The sequence below is a fragment of the Lepisosteus platostomus genome, chromosome 7, assembly GCF_059453375.1.
Source record: "Lepisosteus platostomus isolate fLepPlt1 chromosome 7, fLepPlt1.hap1, whole genome shotgun sequence".
NCBI classification, from domain to species: domain Eukaryota; kingdom Metazoa; phylum Chordata; class Actinopteri; order Semionotiformes; family Lepisosteidae; genus Lepisosteus; species Lepisosteus platostomus.
The window spans coordinates 30,016,874-30,037,838 of record NC_142617.1 but is presented as its reverse complement, the minus strand read 5'-3'; the positions used below and the strand labels follow the sequence as shown (position 1 = coordinate 30,037,838).

The window sequence follows — 20,965 nt, the reverse complement described above, 5'->3', positions numbered from 1 at the left end:
TCATATCTAAAGGATAGGTCAATGTACAAGTTACTGATGTAGTAAGATCCTGTAGGTGTTGTGGTTAAAGATGTAATGATTTAAGGAGTCACACAAAACCTGCTGATAGAGCTGAGGAATCTTGTTTTTTTTCTCTTAAAATCTACAGTCTCAATGTTTTTGATTGTAACTCATGTACTAATGTCTTATTCATTGAACCTTCTGTTCTGCTTTTAAAGGCCAGTGAATATAGCATTTCATTTCTGATTGAACTGCCTTCAGTTTTTTTTTTAGTTTTGTGTGAACATTTCTTGATCTTTTTACTACTTTAGTATTTAAGCACATGTTGTTTTTTTCAAAATAATCAGTACTGTTTCTCTTATGTATATTATGGCCAGTATCAAAAAGTGGGTTCATCAGCAGAATTCTAATAGTTGTTTTTTATAAAGATATAGGGTAACACTTCTAAACTTCTAAACACTAAACATGTAATTGAGGCAGAAAGCAAATCCAAAAAATGAAGGAGAAAAACTATCTGTATTATTAATTATTTATATCCTGTCATTAATTGTAATTATGGATGTGTATTATTCACAGGGTGCTGAGCTCCAAGTCTCTTGGTAAGCCACCCTGCCTGGCTCATTTGGATAAGGTGAACTCCAACAGTCTGGATTCAGGGATGAGTGCCCAGGACCACCCTCCAACTGTGACCACTTTCTCCAAGATGCAGGAGAAACAGGGATCCAGGAGTCCCTGTCTTACTCCCAGCCCTGCTCCAGTCCTCAACATCAACTCTACTAGCTGTTTCTCTGACCAGGCCTTGAGCCTGAGTTCCTCGCCCCTGCTCTACCCCAAACTCTCAGGCCTACATCGTAGCATGGAGTCCTTGCCCCTGCACATGAGTGTTCCCTCTGGCACCAGCTTCAGTGAAACAGATTCCCGAGACAAGGAAGAGGACCGCAGTGCCACGGGCTGGAGTGGGAGCACAAGGGCCTCTCTCACAGAAAGGTGAGGCCCAATTCATATTTTTAATGTTTTTTTTATTTTCTGCCATAAATAAATAAATTTTTTTGATTAACTTCTCCTAACAGTGCAGATGTACTAACCTGCCAAAAAAAAAAACCAGTCAAATTAATAGACTGTTATTAGCAGGTATTGTGTGGCTGGTCGTGAAAACAGACTTGTATCACCTTCCCTGGTCAGAATTCTGATGAAAATGTGTGGAAGGTGCAGTGCAGTCCCATATACCATCCATCCATTTCCTAAAGACTTCATCCATTCAGGGTCATGAGGGAGCCAGAGCCTATTCCCCTAGACAGTGGGCACAAGACGGGAATACACACTGGAAGTTCCATCCTGTTCCAAAGCCTGATTAAGCAGCCCTACATAGAAACATCTGTCTGTTTGGGTTTAGTATTTGAAAAACCTGATGTCCCATGAGGCTTGGGTGGGACTGCTCTACTTTAGATGAAGCCTGTGACCGAGAGGATTGCTGCTTCTTTTAGCATAATTTATCTGATGTAGGCCCTGGTGGAGTTTCCATTACGGGCCTTCAAATGAAAGGCCTATCTGAAGCTCTGCCCTCTCTCTAGGGCTTGCTGCAGTCAGAACTGAAAGTGATCTTTTTCTACCAACTCCCAGTGAGAAATGACTCTGCTCTTTCCACACTGACTAGCCATTGTTCACAAACTGTGATAAATTAGTTTTTAATTATTTTTTCACTATTCCTTATGAAGTTTATCCATTTATTACTGAGTCCATGAACAGACTCAGTAATTTGTCATATAAACCACACCCATCCCTCAGTGATATAAACATAATACCATGGAGTTTTCTTGGACAGTTTCCCAGAAGTTAGGATGTAAGTTTGAGGGGGCAGTGAGAATTTGGTCTGATGTTAAAAGTGCTTATGGTGCCATCTAGAGGCTGGAGTAGAGGAAAACGGCAAATGATCATTTTAGAAAAGCAGGTCTTCTTAATCTCCCTTGTCGCAATCATGTGATTTTACAATGTCTTGTTGGATAGTACTCTTAATACAAGTAGCTCACACCTTTGCCCCAGACTGAGTGCTTCATTCAATCACTTATCTAATATATAGTTGTATAAAGCATGCATGTAATTGGCTATTATTCACATATATCTGTTTCAAATACACCTCACCTTCAAATCATTGCAAAACGTAGGTAATGAAAATGGCATTTCATTGCTCAATCCAAAGCCTTTAGTCCTTTTTTGACTGAATCAGCTAAAATGCAAACACACTGGAAAAGAAGAACAACATAATGGTTGCAGCCATTATATTATTGATCCAAGAATCACATCCATCTGTTCCTTGACAGCTGTGTTACATGTTTCCACAACACAGTATGTAAAGAACAGCCTGCTTTTCTCAGTTTTTAATGTACTGTACTTCTACTTAGTTTCCATTTGTGTCTTACAGTATGTTTTTCACTGTGTTGGCTTTGTCAGTACACGAATCAGGCCCTTCATAGTCTTCTCTGGTCATGAATAAAAGATTTGTTTTTTAGACGCTCCCAAACTAATATTGTTACGTAGATGTATTTTTAAGGTTATAACAATATGATATCCTACTCTTCTTTTCTTGTAATGTGGTGAACAAAATTGTACACTTTTACTGTATGTACACCATCTTACCTATATTGTCTAGAAAATGTCACCCCAAAAACATAGGTTATTTCTTCAAGCACAAAGTTTCCTGTCAGATTTTGTATTTTATGTTTTTGCTACATGTGTATAACACTTTTCATTTCTGTCAGATATTGCCCATTGTTGAATTGTATTGACTTTTTTCCATTTCCTTTGCACCTTCTACAGTGTTAGCTAATCCAATTACTATAATTTGGTGTCACTGCAAACATGTCTAGTTGACTGTATCACAACTTAAATATTTAATAGAAATTAAAAGACCAGTGGTCCCAATTTATTTCTTCTCATACAACTAGTGAAGTATCACCTTAATTAACCCCTATCTGTAATTTGTTCTATTAATCAGTTCTCCATCTCAATACATGCATTTACTTGAATGCCTAATTTTTAGAAAATAAGAATGAGTAGATTACTATAATCAATGCCTTGAATTGGACTGTTGATTTGTTTGCTGTTATTTGTTAGATATCATACTGTGTGTTCATATTTCAGAAAAAAAAATAGATTATCATTGCATTGTAGTTTTATGTATATTATTACAGTATATGTATAACAACAGGTAAAGGTTTATTCATTGTGAAAGAAAAAGAAAAGAGATGCAATGTTTCTTCTTCAGGTGTGCGAATCCACACACTTCCACACAGACTACACAAACGTCCACAAGAAGGCTCCACAATCAAAACCATTCATACAGTGTGGAAACATGTGAATGGTATGCAGAGGAGGCATTATTTCTTGCCCTGGACTGGTGTCTTATGGAGTAATGTCATTGTCTATAGAGGCAAGACATTTCCACAAGACAAGAAAAGAATCAGAACTGTCAGAGTGGCAGAAATGACTCTTGGAGGGGAAAACAGTTTGTTCTTGACAATTGATCGTGAGAGGTGGCATCTTTGTAACAGTTCTCTGTAATCCTGTCCTGTCTGTGAAGCATAGTGGGTGAGACTCTGCTACAGCAAAAGCTAGAGAGATGAATCATAGCGTGTGGAGTTTGGTATAGCATCAACAGTTCTGAAGAGGGGAGATGGCCTTCATTTTTATCCTAAATCCCTTCTTCGCCTTTGCATTCAAGCCAGGCTGATCCATAAACAGCTTTCCCATCATTACTGTAGTCAAGGTCATTTCAAGGGTATCTTAGTAAAGGTGTATATGGAGAGTGTATTGCTTTTCTTACATTAAGAATAATCTTCTGATTGGATTACTTAGCCCCCATGTGTGTTTTTTTATCATTTTCTGATCATGTTTTACATTTTATTAATCGGCAGACAATATTTCATATGAAGGTTCTGGATTGGTTTGATTTGGACAAGCATGTGCACAGCACACCAAGGCAAAAAATAAGAACAGTGGTCATAATCTTTTCATAGAAAAAACAACACAATTGTAATAGGACCTGAAAGATTTGGAGTTTTAAATGTGATGTTTTTATATTACACAGGAAAACGTATATATTATATTTATATATTTATGCTCTCCCCATGTTTGCATGGTTTTCCTCCTGGTGCTCCAGCTTTCTCCCACAGACCAATGGCGTCCTCTCCAGGGTATATCATGCCTTTCACCCGTTGCTATCTGGGATAGGCTATGGTTCTGGCTCCCCCACAAACCTGTACTGGGAATCGGTGTAAAATGTAGATGTAGATTTAACCTAGATTTTTGTTCTAAAGCTAGATTTATAGTGATCTTCTTGTTTAAATACCATTGCGTACCAACTGGACAACCTAATGCAGATTTACTAGAAAAAAGCATATATACTCAGTTTTGGACTCATGCTGTTTATGGGCTGTGAGGGCTGTAAAAACACTGAGAGCAATCACACGGTATGGAGGTGGTACACATTCACATGGAACAGATTCATGACAGTTTGTGAAACTCTTGAAAGGTACCTCTGGAGTCATTTTGTTAGGTGTTATGTCCCAGTGTGGTCCGTGTGTTCCCCATTGGTTCATTAATTCATCCATCTTTGCCGTTGTGACATCATCTTCAAACAACTCTTGACCAATCAGAACTCAGCTCATTCAGTATTTAACTTGGAGGTTTTCAGAATGAAGGGGCCTTTCTCTTGACTTTGTTTCTGCTCAGCTCAGCTTCTTTTTGCTTTCGTTTAGCTATAGCTTTGTTTCTCTCGTTCGTTTTGCTTCGTTTTGTGTATTGGGTTAGTTAAGGTTGTCGAGTACATTGTACACACGTAGTTGATCTTTGTATAAGTAACACTAGTTTAGAACGGGTGAGTGCCTTTTGTCTTGTATGTGCCTTTTGGGTAGTTAGTGAAGGTTAGCCAGGGTGTTAGAGGATGTCGAAGACCGAGTGTTTCGGGTTTTGTTTTTATAGTTAGGTCAGCTTCCCCTCGCTTTATTAGCCAGCTCCATTTTGCTTATTTTCTTTTCTTTGGCACTTCTCTAGTTCGCATTCCCTGTGAGTTATTGTATCCTTTATACGTACCAGTCAATTATTCACTTTAAAATAAATCCCTTTTGCACCAAAACTTGTCAGGCTTCCTAGGTCCCTTACCAGAAGCCCCTCTGCATCCAAAACCATTCTAAATATTACACCCCTTTACCCCTAGACGCCTGGGGTCGTAACACAATATAAGGTTTTATATTGCTTAAAAGCATGGGAAGCACTGAGTATACTGTATACAATTTAAAAAACCATTCGTTAGCACAAATAACTCACTTTTCCTCTGTCTTTATTTTTAAAAATAAATTTAGCTGATTTTAAATGCTTATGGCTAAAATAAATGTTATTCTGCTTAATTTGTCTTTGCTGATCTAATCATGCTTTTATGTGGTTGTTTCTATTTTAGCTCTCAACGGGATAGGAACACTCTGCCCAAGAAGGGCTTAAGGTAATTTTTTTTCTTAATCAAAAGATTTGGGTTCCCAGTGTGTCAGCACTCTGCTTTCAAAGTGACTTTCTAAAGAGAGTTGTTTCATGGTGTTTGATCTTCCACTTATGAATGTTGATATTTTTACCTGTGGACAAGATAGCAATGAGTTTGATTGTTGTCAGTAGTGTCACCTTCTTCCCACTGTGCCTCAGTAGCCGGTACAACTCGTGCCAACCCGAGGAAGATAGCAAAGAGCGTCGGCACTCACACACCATTGTGAGTCTGACCGAGTCCGAGTGCGCTCTGCAGCTGCCATCACCATCCTCTGTATCCCTGTCCTCTACTGGCAAAGCTTCCTTCACCAACGTTGGTGAGTGCCTGGCAATATCTGTGGTAGGGCCCCATTTGTTTCGTGTTTATGTTGAAGCTGATGGTAACTAGTTTGATATCATGCCAGTTTTACTACAGTGCAGAAGCATGACCAATAAGTCTCTATTTGTTTTTCTTTTAATGGAGTTGGTTAAATACTATTATAATAATGTTAAAATAGTATAGTTTTATAATATATCATTAATAATATATTTAACAGTAGATTATTTTTGGACAGTAACTCTTCACTTGAGCATAAATATTACAAAAGTAGATTAAACTGTATCACCAAAACTGAGAATTAAGTTAATTATATACTTATAAATATAAGCACTGCTTTTGAAGTCAAGACATAATATTTTTTTAGTTTTTTTGTCATTAACAATTTGTATTGATATTTACTAATATCCAAAACATTGGAACAAAATGAAATGTATTTTTACTTTTAATATAGTTTCATCATTTACTGTAAGATGTTTCGGATGTGATGACAACACAAGAAAAGGTGCAAATATGAGAAGAGGCCATTTGGTCAGTCTGTCCATTATCTTAACAATTCAAGGATCCCACAGACTTTGCTCCCAGGGGTGCATTAGGAAACTGCTAAATGAAAGTTCACAGTAAGATGCAAGTCATTAGATTCATGATTAGAGCACCTTGGTCATGATTCTGTAGCAATACTGATGTATCTGTCCTGTGTTGGCAGTGAGCCCCAGTCCTACAAGTGCACCTCGAATGACCCGCTCCAACAGCATCCCAACGCATGACGCTGCCTTCGAGCTGTATGGAGGCTCACAGATGGGCAGCACCCTCTCCCTGGCAGACAGACCCAAGGGCATGATCCGCTCTGGCTCCTTTCGGGACCCTGTGGATGACGGTGAGAGGAACTCATTGCAGTTCTGTTTCGCTTGTCTCCTGCACATCCATAATCTGTTTTTGTCCTTTTTGACCAGATCATTTGACATGCTAAAGATCATTTGACATGCTTATTAATGATTCTTAACACTTTGTAAAATACAGCTTGTTTGCTGTCAAATATGTAATATGTACAGAACAAGAATTATTTTTCAATTTATAAACTGAATATCATCAGATCATCATTGCAGAATCTACCATTCATTCCTATGTTTTTTTGATACACTTTCAAATGGCACTTGAATTATCTTAGTGTTGACTACCAATCACGTACAAGCAAAGTTATGACACTGATCTGAAATCTCTCATTACATGGAATTCAAACCTAAAAGACGCTCCTTTTCAAATTTGTAAATATGCAGAAAAGTACTGACTTGAATACCCTGTATTGTATGCTGTTTTTTTTAACTCAAAGCTATCTTCTCTCCTAAGTCCATGGTTCAGTTCTGTCTCTGGCATCCAGTGCTTCATCAAACTATTCTTCGGTGAGTTGTGCAGTATATGCAGCGTCATGCAGAGTTTCACTAGGAACATTTTCACATGTCATCATAAATGTGGGCAGTGTTATTGCTATAACTGCAAAGACTCAATAATGCTGTGCTGTGCAATTTGCATAGATGGAAATGCTGATCATGGATATGTAGTGTCCTTGAATTAATTAATACATTTACTGCAGTAATCTCCGAGTTACATTGGTAAACACAGTATTCACTTTGATCTTGCACTAAATGCCTGTAAATATCTGTGTGAGTGTTTTATTTTTTTTAGCTTAATTGTTTTGATAGCTCGGAAAAGTCATATCATAATATTTAAAGGGGGATTTTTGAACAAACTAATCCAATTAATATCTGAAATTTGGATTAGGACTAATTTAAACCAAATAATTGCTTTTTTGTGGCTGGTGTATCTACAGCTAAGACAGCTATTTTAAGTCTTTTTTTATATCTTAATTTTTCTGCATGATTCAGTTTTTTACCCTGTAAACAAGATAGTTTGCACTGTCTTTACTGTCTGTGATGTCACAAACTATACTAGAGCTATGCTTGATTTTGTCCTTTAGTTCTAGGACAACTGTTGGTTTTGGCACTATTGGTTCTTTAATCTCATTACTGTTCCCTGGAGACTGTCACGTCTTACTCTAGATCCTTATCCTTCCTTTCCTTTCTCAATCCTGCTTTTTCAGGCTGAAGAAAGGATGCAGGGGGAGGTATGTTTTCTCTTTCTGTCCATTCTGTCTGTCTTCTACTGTCTTTTTCACTCATTACTCATTCTCTAGAAATTCCTTGACATTTAATGTGAACCCTCCACTTGAAATGGAAAATAAGTTCTTAACACAAAGGTTTTCTAAAGGTTCCGATTTATATAAATGCAAAACCTTTAGAGGAGCTTTCCTGTGCTTTGTACAGTGCTTGTTCTTGGTAAGTTATTCATTTATTTTAACATGCTTGAACCCATGCATTAAGGGTATTCTTCCTCTTGTTTTATGTGTTTTTAATCATTCGTCAACATCTCATTTTTACTACTCTACAGCTAGTACTTAACCAGTGTTTATGCATTACATCTTCATGATGTTTATGTATCATTTTGTCAAAACATTTTATGACACATTTTTGAATCGTAGTTCATGAATTTAGATATTTTAGTTTGAGCGTTCCTTTTTCACCAATAACTTCATAAATGATACCTGAACACACCTTACCTTTCATGAGTTTGATTGAGTAGCTACAAAGTGCATAAGGCCTGTCAGATCTGAACAGAAGGTAGTTTCTGCCTTCACTTTTCGAATGGAATTCCCTCTTCTCAGTTTTTATACGCTATGTAACAACAAAAGTTTACTTTTTTGCAGTGGACCACACCATTTTGTAAATACAAAATATTTTTTAATTATCGTAATTATTTATTCTTTTCTGAAGCAAATCCGTAAGCTGCGAAGGGAGCTGGAGTCCTCTCAAGAGAAAGTGGCCAATTTGACTACTCAGTTATCAGCCAATGTGAGTATATCCACTGTGATCAATGTCTCATGATACAGTAGGAATATCTTTATCCAGGTTTGGGTTTTTTCTTTTTTCATGTCCTCCCCATTTGAGGCTTTAAAACTGCTGTTGGCTGTGTTTGTAAATGCATTTTTGAATAAGCTAAAATACTGAAATTGCTACTAAACATATTAGACATTGCTGCTTTTTTCTTAAAATGCATAGGATCATTTGAAGTTAAAAATAATCAACTCAAATAATTGTCTTAATTTAGTAAAATCCCACTCTATAATATAAATCTATTGACTTTTGGGTACAGTTTACATGATTCACTGTGATGAATGAAAGCTTTTTTAAGTTTGGCTAAAATCAAATGTCCACGCCTTATAGTTAATGGGTTCATTTTCTGTCAAGTATAATCTTCAGAATGATTAAAGTCACTACCCAGTCCATTATTGCAAAAATGTTTAGTTGCATAGAGAGGCAAACAAATATAACTGAGGTGAAAAAATCCTGAACTATGTACTGTACACTTTCTATGAAAGAAAAACATCTCGCTCCTAGTCATGAATAAAAAAACAAAAGTGCTTTTGATTGGGTGCACCAAAAAGTGATACGTTACAAGTATAACTTTGATTTTTGGCACTGAAACATTTTTTTATGTAGTATGTAGCTGTCATATGCTCTTGCCAGCTCTCTAAGCTTTATATAGTAAAAACGTAGAGATACTGTATAGTTAGAAGTATACAGTCCTCCCACCTTGTTTCAATTTGTCACTGTCATTATTTTAAACATTTTCAATTAAACCTTTAATTTTATTTATTTTTTGTGATTGTTTGCAATAGGTAAAGTTGCTATCTTTTTGCGTTCCTTATTTTTACAAAGAAAACATCATAAAGTAGCTGTTTTTTATATATGTATATACTGTAATATTACAAATCCAAAAATCATACCCTTGGGGAGGCAGGGATGACATTTTGGGGAAAAAAACTCATATTCAAAACAAATCCTACATAGCAGTAGTTACGTGTTTTGCTTTAAGAACCTAGCTGATTTCTTTTTTATAGTGGATTTCTTTTTCAGGGCTTTAGCCTACAATCATGGCTAAAAAGGATTTGGTATCACTCATGGGTGGAATGGAATAAATCATTTTATTTTGTTATTATATTTATTTCTGTAAGATTTTTTTGTTTTATTTATTTGCATCTTTATTATTGGGTAGGATGGAGGATTTAGGAGACAATGAAACTGACTGCTATCATTTTCTGCTATTCCTTTGAAATGAAAAAAAACAAAACAAACAAATGCAGCAGATTACGGTTTATTATGCCATCCCAACATTCCTTCATTATACATTCCTCCTCTCTCCTCTGGCCTAGTAACCTCACTTGCCTTCTCTTGTAGAAAACACATTTCTTTGAACATGGATGGGCAGCTTGGACCAAACTGCTGTCTTAACTAAGAGATGTTGCTAATTGATTTGAGCAGCTTAATTGAGAATGTTTGCCCGTCATCAACCCAGAGTACTATATAATGCCAAAATGGGGAAAAAATACAGACATTTTACTAAGTTAATTAAAAATTAATTAAAAATAAATGAATGCATTAGTATTCACCCCCACCCCGGAGTTAATGCACGGTAGGACCACCTTTGGCAATTATAGCTGTGAGTCTCTTTGGGAAAGTCTCTATCAGCGTTCCACATCCTGACAGTGGAATTTGTGTCCATTCTTCTTGGCAAAATTGCTCAAGTTCCATCAAGTTGGATGGGGACCGTTTGTGAACAGCAATTTTTAAGTCATTCCACAAGATGCTCAATTGGATTGAGGTCTGGGCTTTGACCGGGCCACTCCAGGACATTTACCTTTTGGGTTTTTAGCCACTCCAGTGTGGCTTTTGCTGTATGTTTCTGTATCAAGAGTCCCAGTGCTCTTGTGGATTTGCAGCTTGTTTTCCATCCAGGATTTTTCTGTACTATCTTTATGAGTTTTCCAGTCCCTGACACAGAGAAGTATCCCCAAAGCATGATGCTACCACCATAATGCTTCGCTGTAGGGATGGTGTTCTCAGTGTGATGTGCCGTGTTAGGTTTGCACCAAACTTAGTTAAATTTTGGTCTCATCAGACAATAGAATCTTTCTCCAAATTGTTGAGTCTCTCACATGCCTTTTTTGCAAACTCCAGCCGAGAGGTGATATAAGTTTTTTTTCAACAAAGGCTTTCTTCTTGCCACCCTTCCGTACAAGCCAGATTTATAAAGTCTGTGTGCTATTGTTGTCTCATGCACAGTTTCTCCCATCTCTGTCATGGAGGACTGTAACTCCTTTAGAGTTGCCGGTGGCCTCCTTTACTATGGCTTTTCTTGCCCTGACACTCAGTTTTGGAGGATGGCCAGTTCAGGGCAGATTCACAGTTGTTCTGTATTTTCTCACCTTTTTAATTATGGAAATTTTCTTATATCCTTGCCCTGACTGGTAGTTTTCAAAAACCGTGTCTCGGATCTGCTTGGAATGTTCCTTGGTCTTCATGGTGTAGTGTTTCCTTGGAAATGCACTAAGTGGGGAAGCTCCCAGACACAAGAGTATTTATTCTGAATGAGTGTTTATTGTGAAACACCTCAACTGCACACAGGTGGACTCCAGTCAAGTAATTATGTGACTTGCAGAAGAGAGTTGGTTACTTCAGAGGTAATTTAAATGTGTCAAAGCAAGGGGGTGAATTCTTATGCTTTCAATTATTTTCTGTTTTTTTATTTTTAATTAATTTAGTAAAATGTCTGGATTTTTTTCACTTTGACTTTATAGAGTACTTTGTGTTGATGAGTGGCACAAATTCTCAGTTAAATACATAATGGTTCCATGCTGTAACACAATAAAATGTGAAGAGGTCCAAGGGGGTGAATATTTTTGCGAGGCGCTGTAGTTCATTAAAATATTCATTATTATTCATGGTTTATCCTGCTCAGTTAATGAATGTATTTTGTTTGATTTTATATATATATTTCTTTAAAAATAGATATCCAAAGTGAGCTAGGATAAGTAACATACAGTAGACCATTGTGTTTTGTTTAAAAAAATGAAAAACGTTCATTTGAAGTAGAACATAAATTAAAACAATAAACATTATTGAATTTCAACATTATTTAAGCCACTGTACTAAGCTGAATTCTAGTTAAAGATGTTAACAAAACAATACTGTCTACACACTCAGTAGTGTAAGCTTTTTAATATCAATCATGCAGGACCTCTTTTCTATGTGGAATGAAGCCTCTTTTATATGTTAATTCTACTGCTTTTGTTAACATTCTGTGGGAAAGTCTTGGTTCAAGTTTAGTGGTTAGAAGTCTCGAAGTCTGCCGGCATGTTAACTAAGTCTCCCTACAGTCAATTCATGTCAATATTTATTTTATGGTCAAACGTTCACAGTCTTGTAGTCTTGCTCTGCTGATATAAATTAAGTTGTTCAAAACTGCATAATTAAAATCTTTTATCTAAGAGACATTTGTAATCATGGGCATTACTGATCTGTAATATTGTTATTGTGTGGAATCTTAGCTTCAGGATTTTTTTTTCTGCTGTCTTTCTTTGTTTTGCGTATTGTGCTTGAAGTTACTGGCCTCAAGCTCTGCTCTGAAGGGCCTCTGAAGGATACATAGATATAGCATACTGTATATATAGCAGTCAGATTTTTTGCATCTTACACAAAATAAAATTTCAGCAGATTCAGTGGGTCACTTAGAATTCAGAGTACTGTTGCATCAGGTCTTTAGTGTAAGTATCCACAAAATATGGTTTAATGGAAAACCATTAAAATGTCATTGTAATCACTTTTGCTTAATTAATATAATTATGTGCATATAATATGGTGTATTTTCTGGGTTGATTTCACTCTGTAGAATTATTTTTTTAATGCTTAATTGAAATAGAGGGTGTTTACTTCAGCTTCTTCTGAGGTAGATCCTTTTAGAATTTAAGGGAATGCTTTTGTTGAATTTCAGTCATCTGTATAGCACTGGATGTGCCCATTTCATATTTGAGACAACACATTAGCCAATTGACATTGACAGGTCCTCTGTTATCCACATCTCGAAAAAAGCCTTACATTTGTTTGAGAATTTGTTGAAGCTGGGTTTTCAAATGCTGGCAGAGGTCAGATAATTTCTTCCTGACCTACATAGAAATACTCAAGTGATAATTAAGACACAAACCAAGACTGACTTATTTTTCAGTTGAGCAGTTCTTTATACTATATTTAGATCTGACACTTCTTAAAATGTAGCGTATCTGATGTTTGAAATGGGGAGTTAAATCATATTATGAAACAGTTATAATGACAACATCAGTTATTTAAAAATGCTACAAAGGACGTCTGAACACTTGGGATATGAAATTGTAAAAAGCATTTTAGGAAGTCCAATAGATGTAGCCTAATGGAAATGTTCATGCTATCAATACATAACTCTCTATAAGGTTCTGATTCCAGTTCCATTACTGTTTAAAGAATAGAATTGAAGCCAATCATTTTAATGAAGACAATGAGATCCAAAAGCTCAGATTTAGTGGGTGAAATTTCTATGGAAACCAGTTAATACTTCAGTTGCACCTGATTTAGCAACTCAAGTCAAAACGTCTAAACTGAATCAGTAAAAACACACTTGAAAACCAAGAAAAATAATTATAATTCATGTGTTAATCTGAACTGTGTGGCTGGTAGGACTAAGCCATGCCAGAGGTGTAAAAGTGTAATATCACCATATTGGCAGCCTCCAAGAGATCAGTCTCTGCTAACAAGTTGCACTCCCCAAAAGAAAACGGCCATTCACAGCATCAGTCAACGACACAGGCAGCATGCCTCTTCATGCAGTCACTTCGGAAGCATGTGAAGTAATTGCTGTACTCAGAGGTTTATAGCTCCCTGTGGTGTGACACAGGAGTACATTACTCATTTCCAAGTAGAGTCTCCTTATAGCTGCCACTTGTCAGACACTTCATTAACACTTTGGTGTAATGTAGACAGTGCTAAGTAAGACTAGAAGACCCAGGTAAGGGAGACCCATGTATGTTATTTTTGGTTGATAAGAAATACCAATTCTGTTCTCTTTAATGTTTCTAACAGATTAATAATCATTCTTTTGTATTTGGTAAAATTTATAGGGGGTGTCAAATTATAGTGTTAATTAAAAATTGTTATATATCACTGATTTTAGTTTTTTCAGTGAGACGCTATGACAGTTTCATTGCAGTATTAAGAAATAATGCAAATCTATGCTGTAAATGATTGACATATATAATGCATCAATGATCAGGGACATTTTGGTTTGTTGTCATGAGTGTTTAAAAGGAAGATGTATGATAATTTGATCTTAGAACATGGTAATTGTCATTATTGTCATGAAAAAATACTCTTTATACTGTTATTGGGGTGCAAAAGTATTTTTTATCTTGAAGGACACACCAACAAAAACAACAATGGCAGAGAGAGGGTTTTATGGCTTTATGTCAGTTTTTAGATATACCAGATCTATCATCTATCTGTCCATCATCTAACCACAATATGGCTAAAGATTGTGACCCATTACATCAGAATTCAAATTAATCAACAATTGAAAAACATAAGAGAAGTCAGTTTTATGATTGTGGCCAGCCATCTGTAGAAAAGTCTGTAACTGCAGATGACCTGCCACTAGGGGCCGCCACATAGCCTCTAAAATGCTTATGCATTGTCGCAGTGAGGGTGATGTTGGGTATCTTTTTAAAAGATCTGATGTTTCACAGGGTCTTCTGGTTTTCATTATACTTGGGATCTTAATCACTTAAATTAGAAATTTAATTAATAGATCATAATTGGTCACATAGCTTTAGTAATTAAGACATTTGAATTGTATATAAAACATCACTTGTGTAGGGAATAAACATGTTTCAGGGTCCATTCTCTGAAATTCCATAATCTCCCCAGTGCCAAAATTACTACTCTACGAGCCATTCAGGATTTTAAATCTATGGAACTCTCATCATCTCCACAATTGGGTCTAATTGCCCTGTCTTCCCACCTTTTCAGCAACTAAAATGATCAGATTAGTAAAAGACATTATCTGGTACTTTTTATTTTAATGATTGATTATGGTTTCTCTCTCAGGCTAATCTGGTTGCTGCATTTGAGCAGAGCCTGGCGTTTATGACATCACGGCTGCAAAGCTTGTCTGTCAGTGCAGAACAGAAGGTGAGAAATTTGTGAAACACTGTGTATGGGGTTGATGCTAGCTAACGTATAGGAGAAAAGTGTGCACAATGTGTCCAAAAAGATGCCGGCTACATAAATGTGCACAAATAGCACATAACAGCATTCTTAAAATGCCATCCCCAATATCTTGCAAAGAATCAATAAAAAAAGCTTTTTTTTTCCTTTCTCACATTTTAAAGAGACTTCACCCAAAAATATGCAGCCAAGTCGTTTTTTCTGTGCATGAAAAACATTTTGCTAAATATTGTTGTGATTAAATTGATAATTATAAATAATGATTTATTGTACCATACTATGCTCCAAATATGGAAAATAAAATAAACTAGGAAATCTAGAATATAAAATCAAAGCACTGATAAAACACCATATCTCATGTCAATTAAAAATTTGTCAGATTGAGGCAGTGTTCCGTTTGACAGAGGTTTCTTAATTTTACCCATGGAACGAAAGTAACAACTATTGGTTTGAGAATTTTCCAATGGCAGATGTAATGTTTTGATTTAATCCACACTGTAGATAATCAATGTGTGATTAATCTCGCATTTTCTGGCAAGTGTTCAGTAATCTCTTAAAAGTAGAGACAAACCAAAACTACCCTTTAAGTATTGGATATTTCCTTTAAATTCCTTTGAAATAAAAAAGGAATTATGACAGGCTGCCCTATAAGAGTAAAGGGATATTACTGTTTCCTTCAGGGCAGAAGATTGTGGAGACTTAAGATACTTTACTTTTAACCTGTCGTCATTTGGGTTAACTGGCCTGGGGTCCCCTCTGATTGTTAACGCCTTAGGACGTTGCATCTCAGGAAAGGTCTGACAATTGTAGAAATCAGCCTCTGTGGTTGCAACTCGTATGTGGCAACCAGCAAACAATCAGCTACAGTAGCAAGGACACAGTATTTCCTGTCAATGTAGACAGGGCAAATGAGAATAAGTACATTAAAAACTACAATAAAGTTGTCATTTGGTTTGCATGATGTTTTGTTTTTCCTGCAGCTACATTTGCCTTTTAAATAAATGCATAGCAAATATGGCTGACCTGTGCCTTTTGACAAAGTGAATCATGACATTAGTGATTACAACACTATAAGATAGGAGATATTTCTCAACAGACTGCAAAGGTCACTGATATTTCCTTTTAAAATATGCTCTCTTTTCTTAAAAAATTAATAGTAACTGGATATATTTGACATACATGCACACCATTCATCCTTTGAAAAAGAAATCCCAATGTTGTCTCCTTAGGACACTGAACTCGTGGACTTGCGTGAGACAATTGAGATGTTAAAGACCAAAAACTCAGAGGCGCAAGCAGTAATCCATGGAGCCTTGAACAACCCAGACATCACACCAAAAGGTAACTTCTGCTGCTGATGATTCCAGAGGCTATTTGCCTCATTAGGTGGCCACCAAAAAACTACAGTATTTTCAGTTTGCCACCAGTAAATGCTACAATAGCCTCAAAGAAGTAATGCTATTTTTGCCATGATCAGCTTGTATAAACTGATCACAAATTAAAAGATGACTGGTTCTGCAAAAATCCTACTATTATACCAAAGCAAATCACTCTACTCCTAGGGTGAGCCCTTTGTAATGTGTTCCCAGGATACAGCATTTTCTTGTGTTGCTGCAGGGAATAGTAAAGGATGTACTTCTGTTTTTTTTCCCCCTAGAGCTGCGAATAAAGCGTCAAAACTCATCTGAAAGCATCTCCAGCCTCAACAGCATCACCAGCCACTCCAGCATTGGTAGCTGCAAGGATGCGGATGCCAAGAAGAAGAAGAAGAAAAGCTGGGTAAGCAAGAGCACACCTCACTGGCTGGCTGTGGGACGAAGGACAGGAAGTGATCATATACACTGAGAGCAAAACCCCATGCCATTCAAAACATTTTTATAGTTCTCTCTGAAAGTAGAAGTTAATATAAGCTTCCAGAACCTGTGATGTGTATATACTGTATATTGTTATGAGGATAAATGATAACCTGGGAATTGGAATTACTCTTGAGTATTTTCAATCACCTACTGTGGGAAGGAATCTCTCAGGCAGTGGTCAGGTAGTGAGTTCTGCCAGGATAACATGTGTTATCCTAACATAACATAACATAATGTTTGAGAACTTAAATGCTCAGATGATGAACGTTCACTAATTGTTTTCAAATCTGAAGCTTGTTTTTAGCCAACAGTGAAAAAAAAACAATGTAAATTTCACAGTCAAGGCTCATGTTAACTCAGAAGACTGTGCTGTACAGTCTAGTGACAACACAGATGAAGTTGAAGATCTAGTCCTTCCTGTTGTACCCCATTGTGTTTAAGATCTTCCTTGGCAGCAGACAGGATCAGTCCAGGAAGTGGAAAAGTTTGACAGATCTGAAGGGATTTTCTCACTTACATGGAAATATTGTTTTCTTACAAACATTTTTTTTTCCTCTCCCCTAGACCATTCTGATTTTTTTTTATTTTTTTTTCTCCCTTTTCTTTTTTTTCTTAAAGTTGTTGATTATTCCATCCTGTATATATATATATTATTCATTTTTATTGTATAGAAATCTTTTGATGTCTAAGGGCTGGATTGTGGGCTGGGAGTAATGATGTTGTGACATTGAATCATAACATCCTCAGTATCATAACAAAAACCTTCAAACCGTTCAGGGGTGAGTTTCCCAAAAACTATGAATCTTAGAGATTAACGAGCAACTTTACGATGTACGTAACGTATGTGCTACTTTTTACTGCGTTTCCCAAAACCCCTCTTTATCGGTCGTTTTACGAGCAAGTATAAAGTACTTCTTTGTTAACCCCGCCCCTGAATTAGATTAGCAAAAAGCATTAGAAGTCGATTGAAAAAAAATCAATTGACTACTGTCATTATATGGTGTCGGTTTTGGTCCTTCAGTGAGATTAAATAAAGTTGTGAAAAGGAATATGAGGTAAACATGACATCATAATTTAACAACCAATTAAGCGAAAGCCTATAGATAAGCACAAAACGGGACACCTATTGTTTCTAAGAGAAAATAATATAAATGACTGACATGCCGTAAAAGAAAACCAAGATTGACTGCATGGAAGCTGTATGTGTCCTGCAAGGCATCTTTGATTTAAAGCAATAATTTTTTGGCACGCTGCCATTGTTAAGAATCACAGTGTTTCATGAGAAAATACTGTTGTTATTTATAGGTATTGGGTGTATTGGAACTACATTTTAATTGGTCTTATTATCATGACATCTGGAAAAATTAACTTGCCATGTGTCACTCAACAAATACAGGACCTATAATCAAATTTAAAAACAAGTAGGTCTATGCTTTACCATCAACAATCACGACAGAACATAAAATGATATTTGAACTTTATAAATAAATATTTGGCCCAATGATTTAACTTTAAAAATGCATTACTGCATTTCATCATGAAAATCATATCATCTAGCCAAGTATAAAACTTGGCATTTTTTAAAAAATTAAACGTATTAGGGTTCTCTGGGCATGTGCCCTCGACCCTCCCACCCCAGTTCGTCCTGCCACCGCATGGGATCAAACCCAGCGTCACACAGCAGGGAACTTGCCAGCTCGGCAGGGGCGTATTCGTTACAATATAACAAATTTACAAATACAAGTAGAGGAGAAAATACAGATAAAAGAAAGAAAACATAAATGGGACAAAAAAACAATTAACTGCCAGGTAAATATTTATGTAACCAAGTTATATTTTTACATATATCAAATGTTTTCCTTACTTATTTTTCATGTTCTTTATGGAATTTAAATAACATTTCAACTCCACATTAGATTTACTAAAAGAGAGAGTATTATTGGACCATTTGACTTATGTATATGAAATTTACCCAGGATGACTAATAAATTAATTACTGTATAAATAAATGTTATTTTTCCACATTTCCTCTTACATAGTACAACAAAATATCAAAATCCTTAATATAAAATCTTAGTATTCTAAATTTCCAGAGAATTTTCATGACAAGAATTTAATGTGCTCTGTCTGGCGATCTCTGTCACTAAGGTTGGCGCAAGAGGTAGCCAGTTTAAGAAGCACTTATTGATTAACGAGTGTGTCGGGGAGCACATAGATTACGAAGGATTTAACGTGCTACTTTAGTTATGATGGATTTTGGGAAACACTCGTAAATTAACGATGGATCTTAAGATCGAGTTTACTATGTTCTTAGCGCTACGATGCTTTCAGGAAACTCACCCCAGATCATCATAATCCCTCAGATGTTCAAATGGTCATAATCCCTCAGATGATACCTTCCTACCATTGGCTCCTCCCACGGCTGCCAAATATTTCAACTATGATAGGGAATGAGATGGTGAAGGGCTCCACACTGGGGTTTAATTCTGTCACTTCCGTATTTGCACTTAGTCTGGTTTCACAACATAGACTTAAAAATACAATTTATGTTGAGTTTCTTCGTTTTCCTCTTTGTCCGTTATTCTAAACGTGAACAATTCTGGTTGATTTGTTTGCTGCTAAAAATAACCTGGCACTACACTGGAAACCTCTAATGGCTTTCCTCCTCTTGTTTCATCTTGGCCTGACCTGTTTTGATGTTCTATATAAGGAGTTTTCTACTGCTTGGGTCCATGGTGCTGATGAGAGAATGGTAGAGATTTTGAGCACTATTTCTAGAAGTATTGTAAACTGACTAATTTTCTTGATTAGAAACTCCACTGGGGAGTATTGTTGAAGATGATTGGGGAGTTTGTGGGGTGTTGAAAATATTTTTTATAATGTCATGTAATAAAACTTTGTTGATCAAAATGCAAAATGTAGGATCTAAAAATGTATTAAACTATAGCTACCTGAATATTATAGTGGAGATTTCCAAGTAGATATTGAAAGTGGCTATCTGTAAAAAGTTCTCTGAAGACTTATTCTGCTTTAGCAAGCTGCAATCTTCCAAAGAAACCAGGACAGTTTTGGTGAGGGACCAGCTCTCTGAAGGCACCAGTTCTGTAGGGTTTGGGCATTTACGGGGACAATTATTAATTGTAGCAGTAAATTACAAAATGATTCTTTTAATGGCTTTAGAATCCAACCTTGCGATATAACTCAAACAACGCGCACACACAGGTACTAATGCACAAGAATACATTTATTAATACATAAAATATGCATATAAACCTAACAGATCTTATCAAGAGGGTTATCAGAATACAAAAGGTATATATTCAATCAGTCATGAAGAGTTACCTATATCAAGAGGACATACGTTCAGTATATCATTCATTTAGACCGTTTCGTAAACAAACTTGGTTATAACTTCTACATTAGATACTCAAAACAATCTACATAACTCTTAGGAATTAAATTGATATCAACTGGGTGGGATAACAATTGAATTCTTAAGCTGTAATGCAGTGAAGTTGAATACTCATCCAATCTCTGGGGATTCAGATCTCCTGCGGGCACAGTTGCAGGCTTGTTGCTGTCCAATCCGCGCTCTCTGGCTCCGTGCCAGGCTGTGCTGTGCGGCTTGCGACGGTGCGCTGCTGATGCTCTCTGAAGACCGGCTAGTTAATTTTGGCCGAAACTAGCAAGAGTTTGTGCACAGGAGAAAAGATGACTGTGGGTCCCAGCAGGTCAGGAAGAGGACCGGTTCGTTCCTGATGAAGCGCTAGTTCTGAATACTGATTCAGCTGTCCACAGTTCCGACCTGTTCACGAGGCCTGCTGCTGATGCTAACCTCGGGTGGATCTTTTGGTTACTCGTGGCAACCTCTGCTCTCGACTCTTAGAACAAAGCAAAGTTCTGGCACTTGGACACACTGGCCGTTCTGTGGTTGTCCGGGGTGAGTCTCAGGATGGTCAGGAGGCGCGCTGGGAGAATGTCCTGCCCTTGGGAGCCTTTCTGCTCCTGGGTCGTCCTGCCCTGGAATTCTTTAGAATAGTCTCGCACCCCTGGAATTCTCCCTAGAATTTCTCCTACTGGAATAGTCCACCGGGAGCTCTGTGTTGTCTGTTTTTACCTTG

At 36.7% G+C, this 20,965-nt stretch overlaps 1 protein-coding gene across 8 annotated transcripts in view; it reads left to right on the top strand.

Annotated features, from left to right (window-relative positions):
* nav1a (neuron navigator 1a) overlaps nt 1–20,965 on the top strand; it is a 257,779-nt gene that overhangs the window by 209,986 nt on the left and 26,828 nt on the right. For 5 of the 8 annotated variants that reach the window (XM_088639804.1, XM_088639812.1, XM_088639805.1 and 2 more), the window contains 10 exons: nt 577–987; nt 5,453–5,494; nt 5,689–5,846; nt 6,552–6,722; nt 7,193–7,245; nt 7,944–7,967; nt 8,674–8,751; nt 14,869–14,952; nt 16,218–16,329; nt 16,646–16,767. In XM_088639804.1, the coding sequence (XP_088495930.1) occupies nt 577–987; nt 5,453–5,494; nt 5,689–5,846; nt 6,552–6,722; nt 7,193–7,245; nt 7,944–7,967; nt 8,674–8,751; nt 14,869–14,952; nt 16,218–16,329; nt 16,646–16,767 (1,255 nt within the window). The remainder of the gene's footprint in view (nt 1–576; nt 988–5,452; nt 5,495–5,688; nt 5,847–6,551; nt 6,723–7,192; nt 7,246–7,943; nt 7,968–8,673; nt 8,752–14,868; nt 14,953–16,217; nt 16,330–16,645; nt 16,768–20,965) is intronic. The other 3 variants (XM_088639806.1, XM_088639809.1, XM_088639807.1) reach the window with 2 other exon arrangements.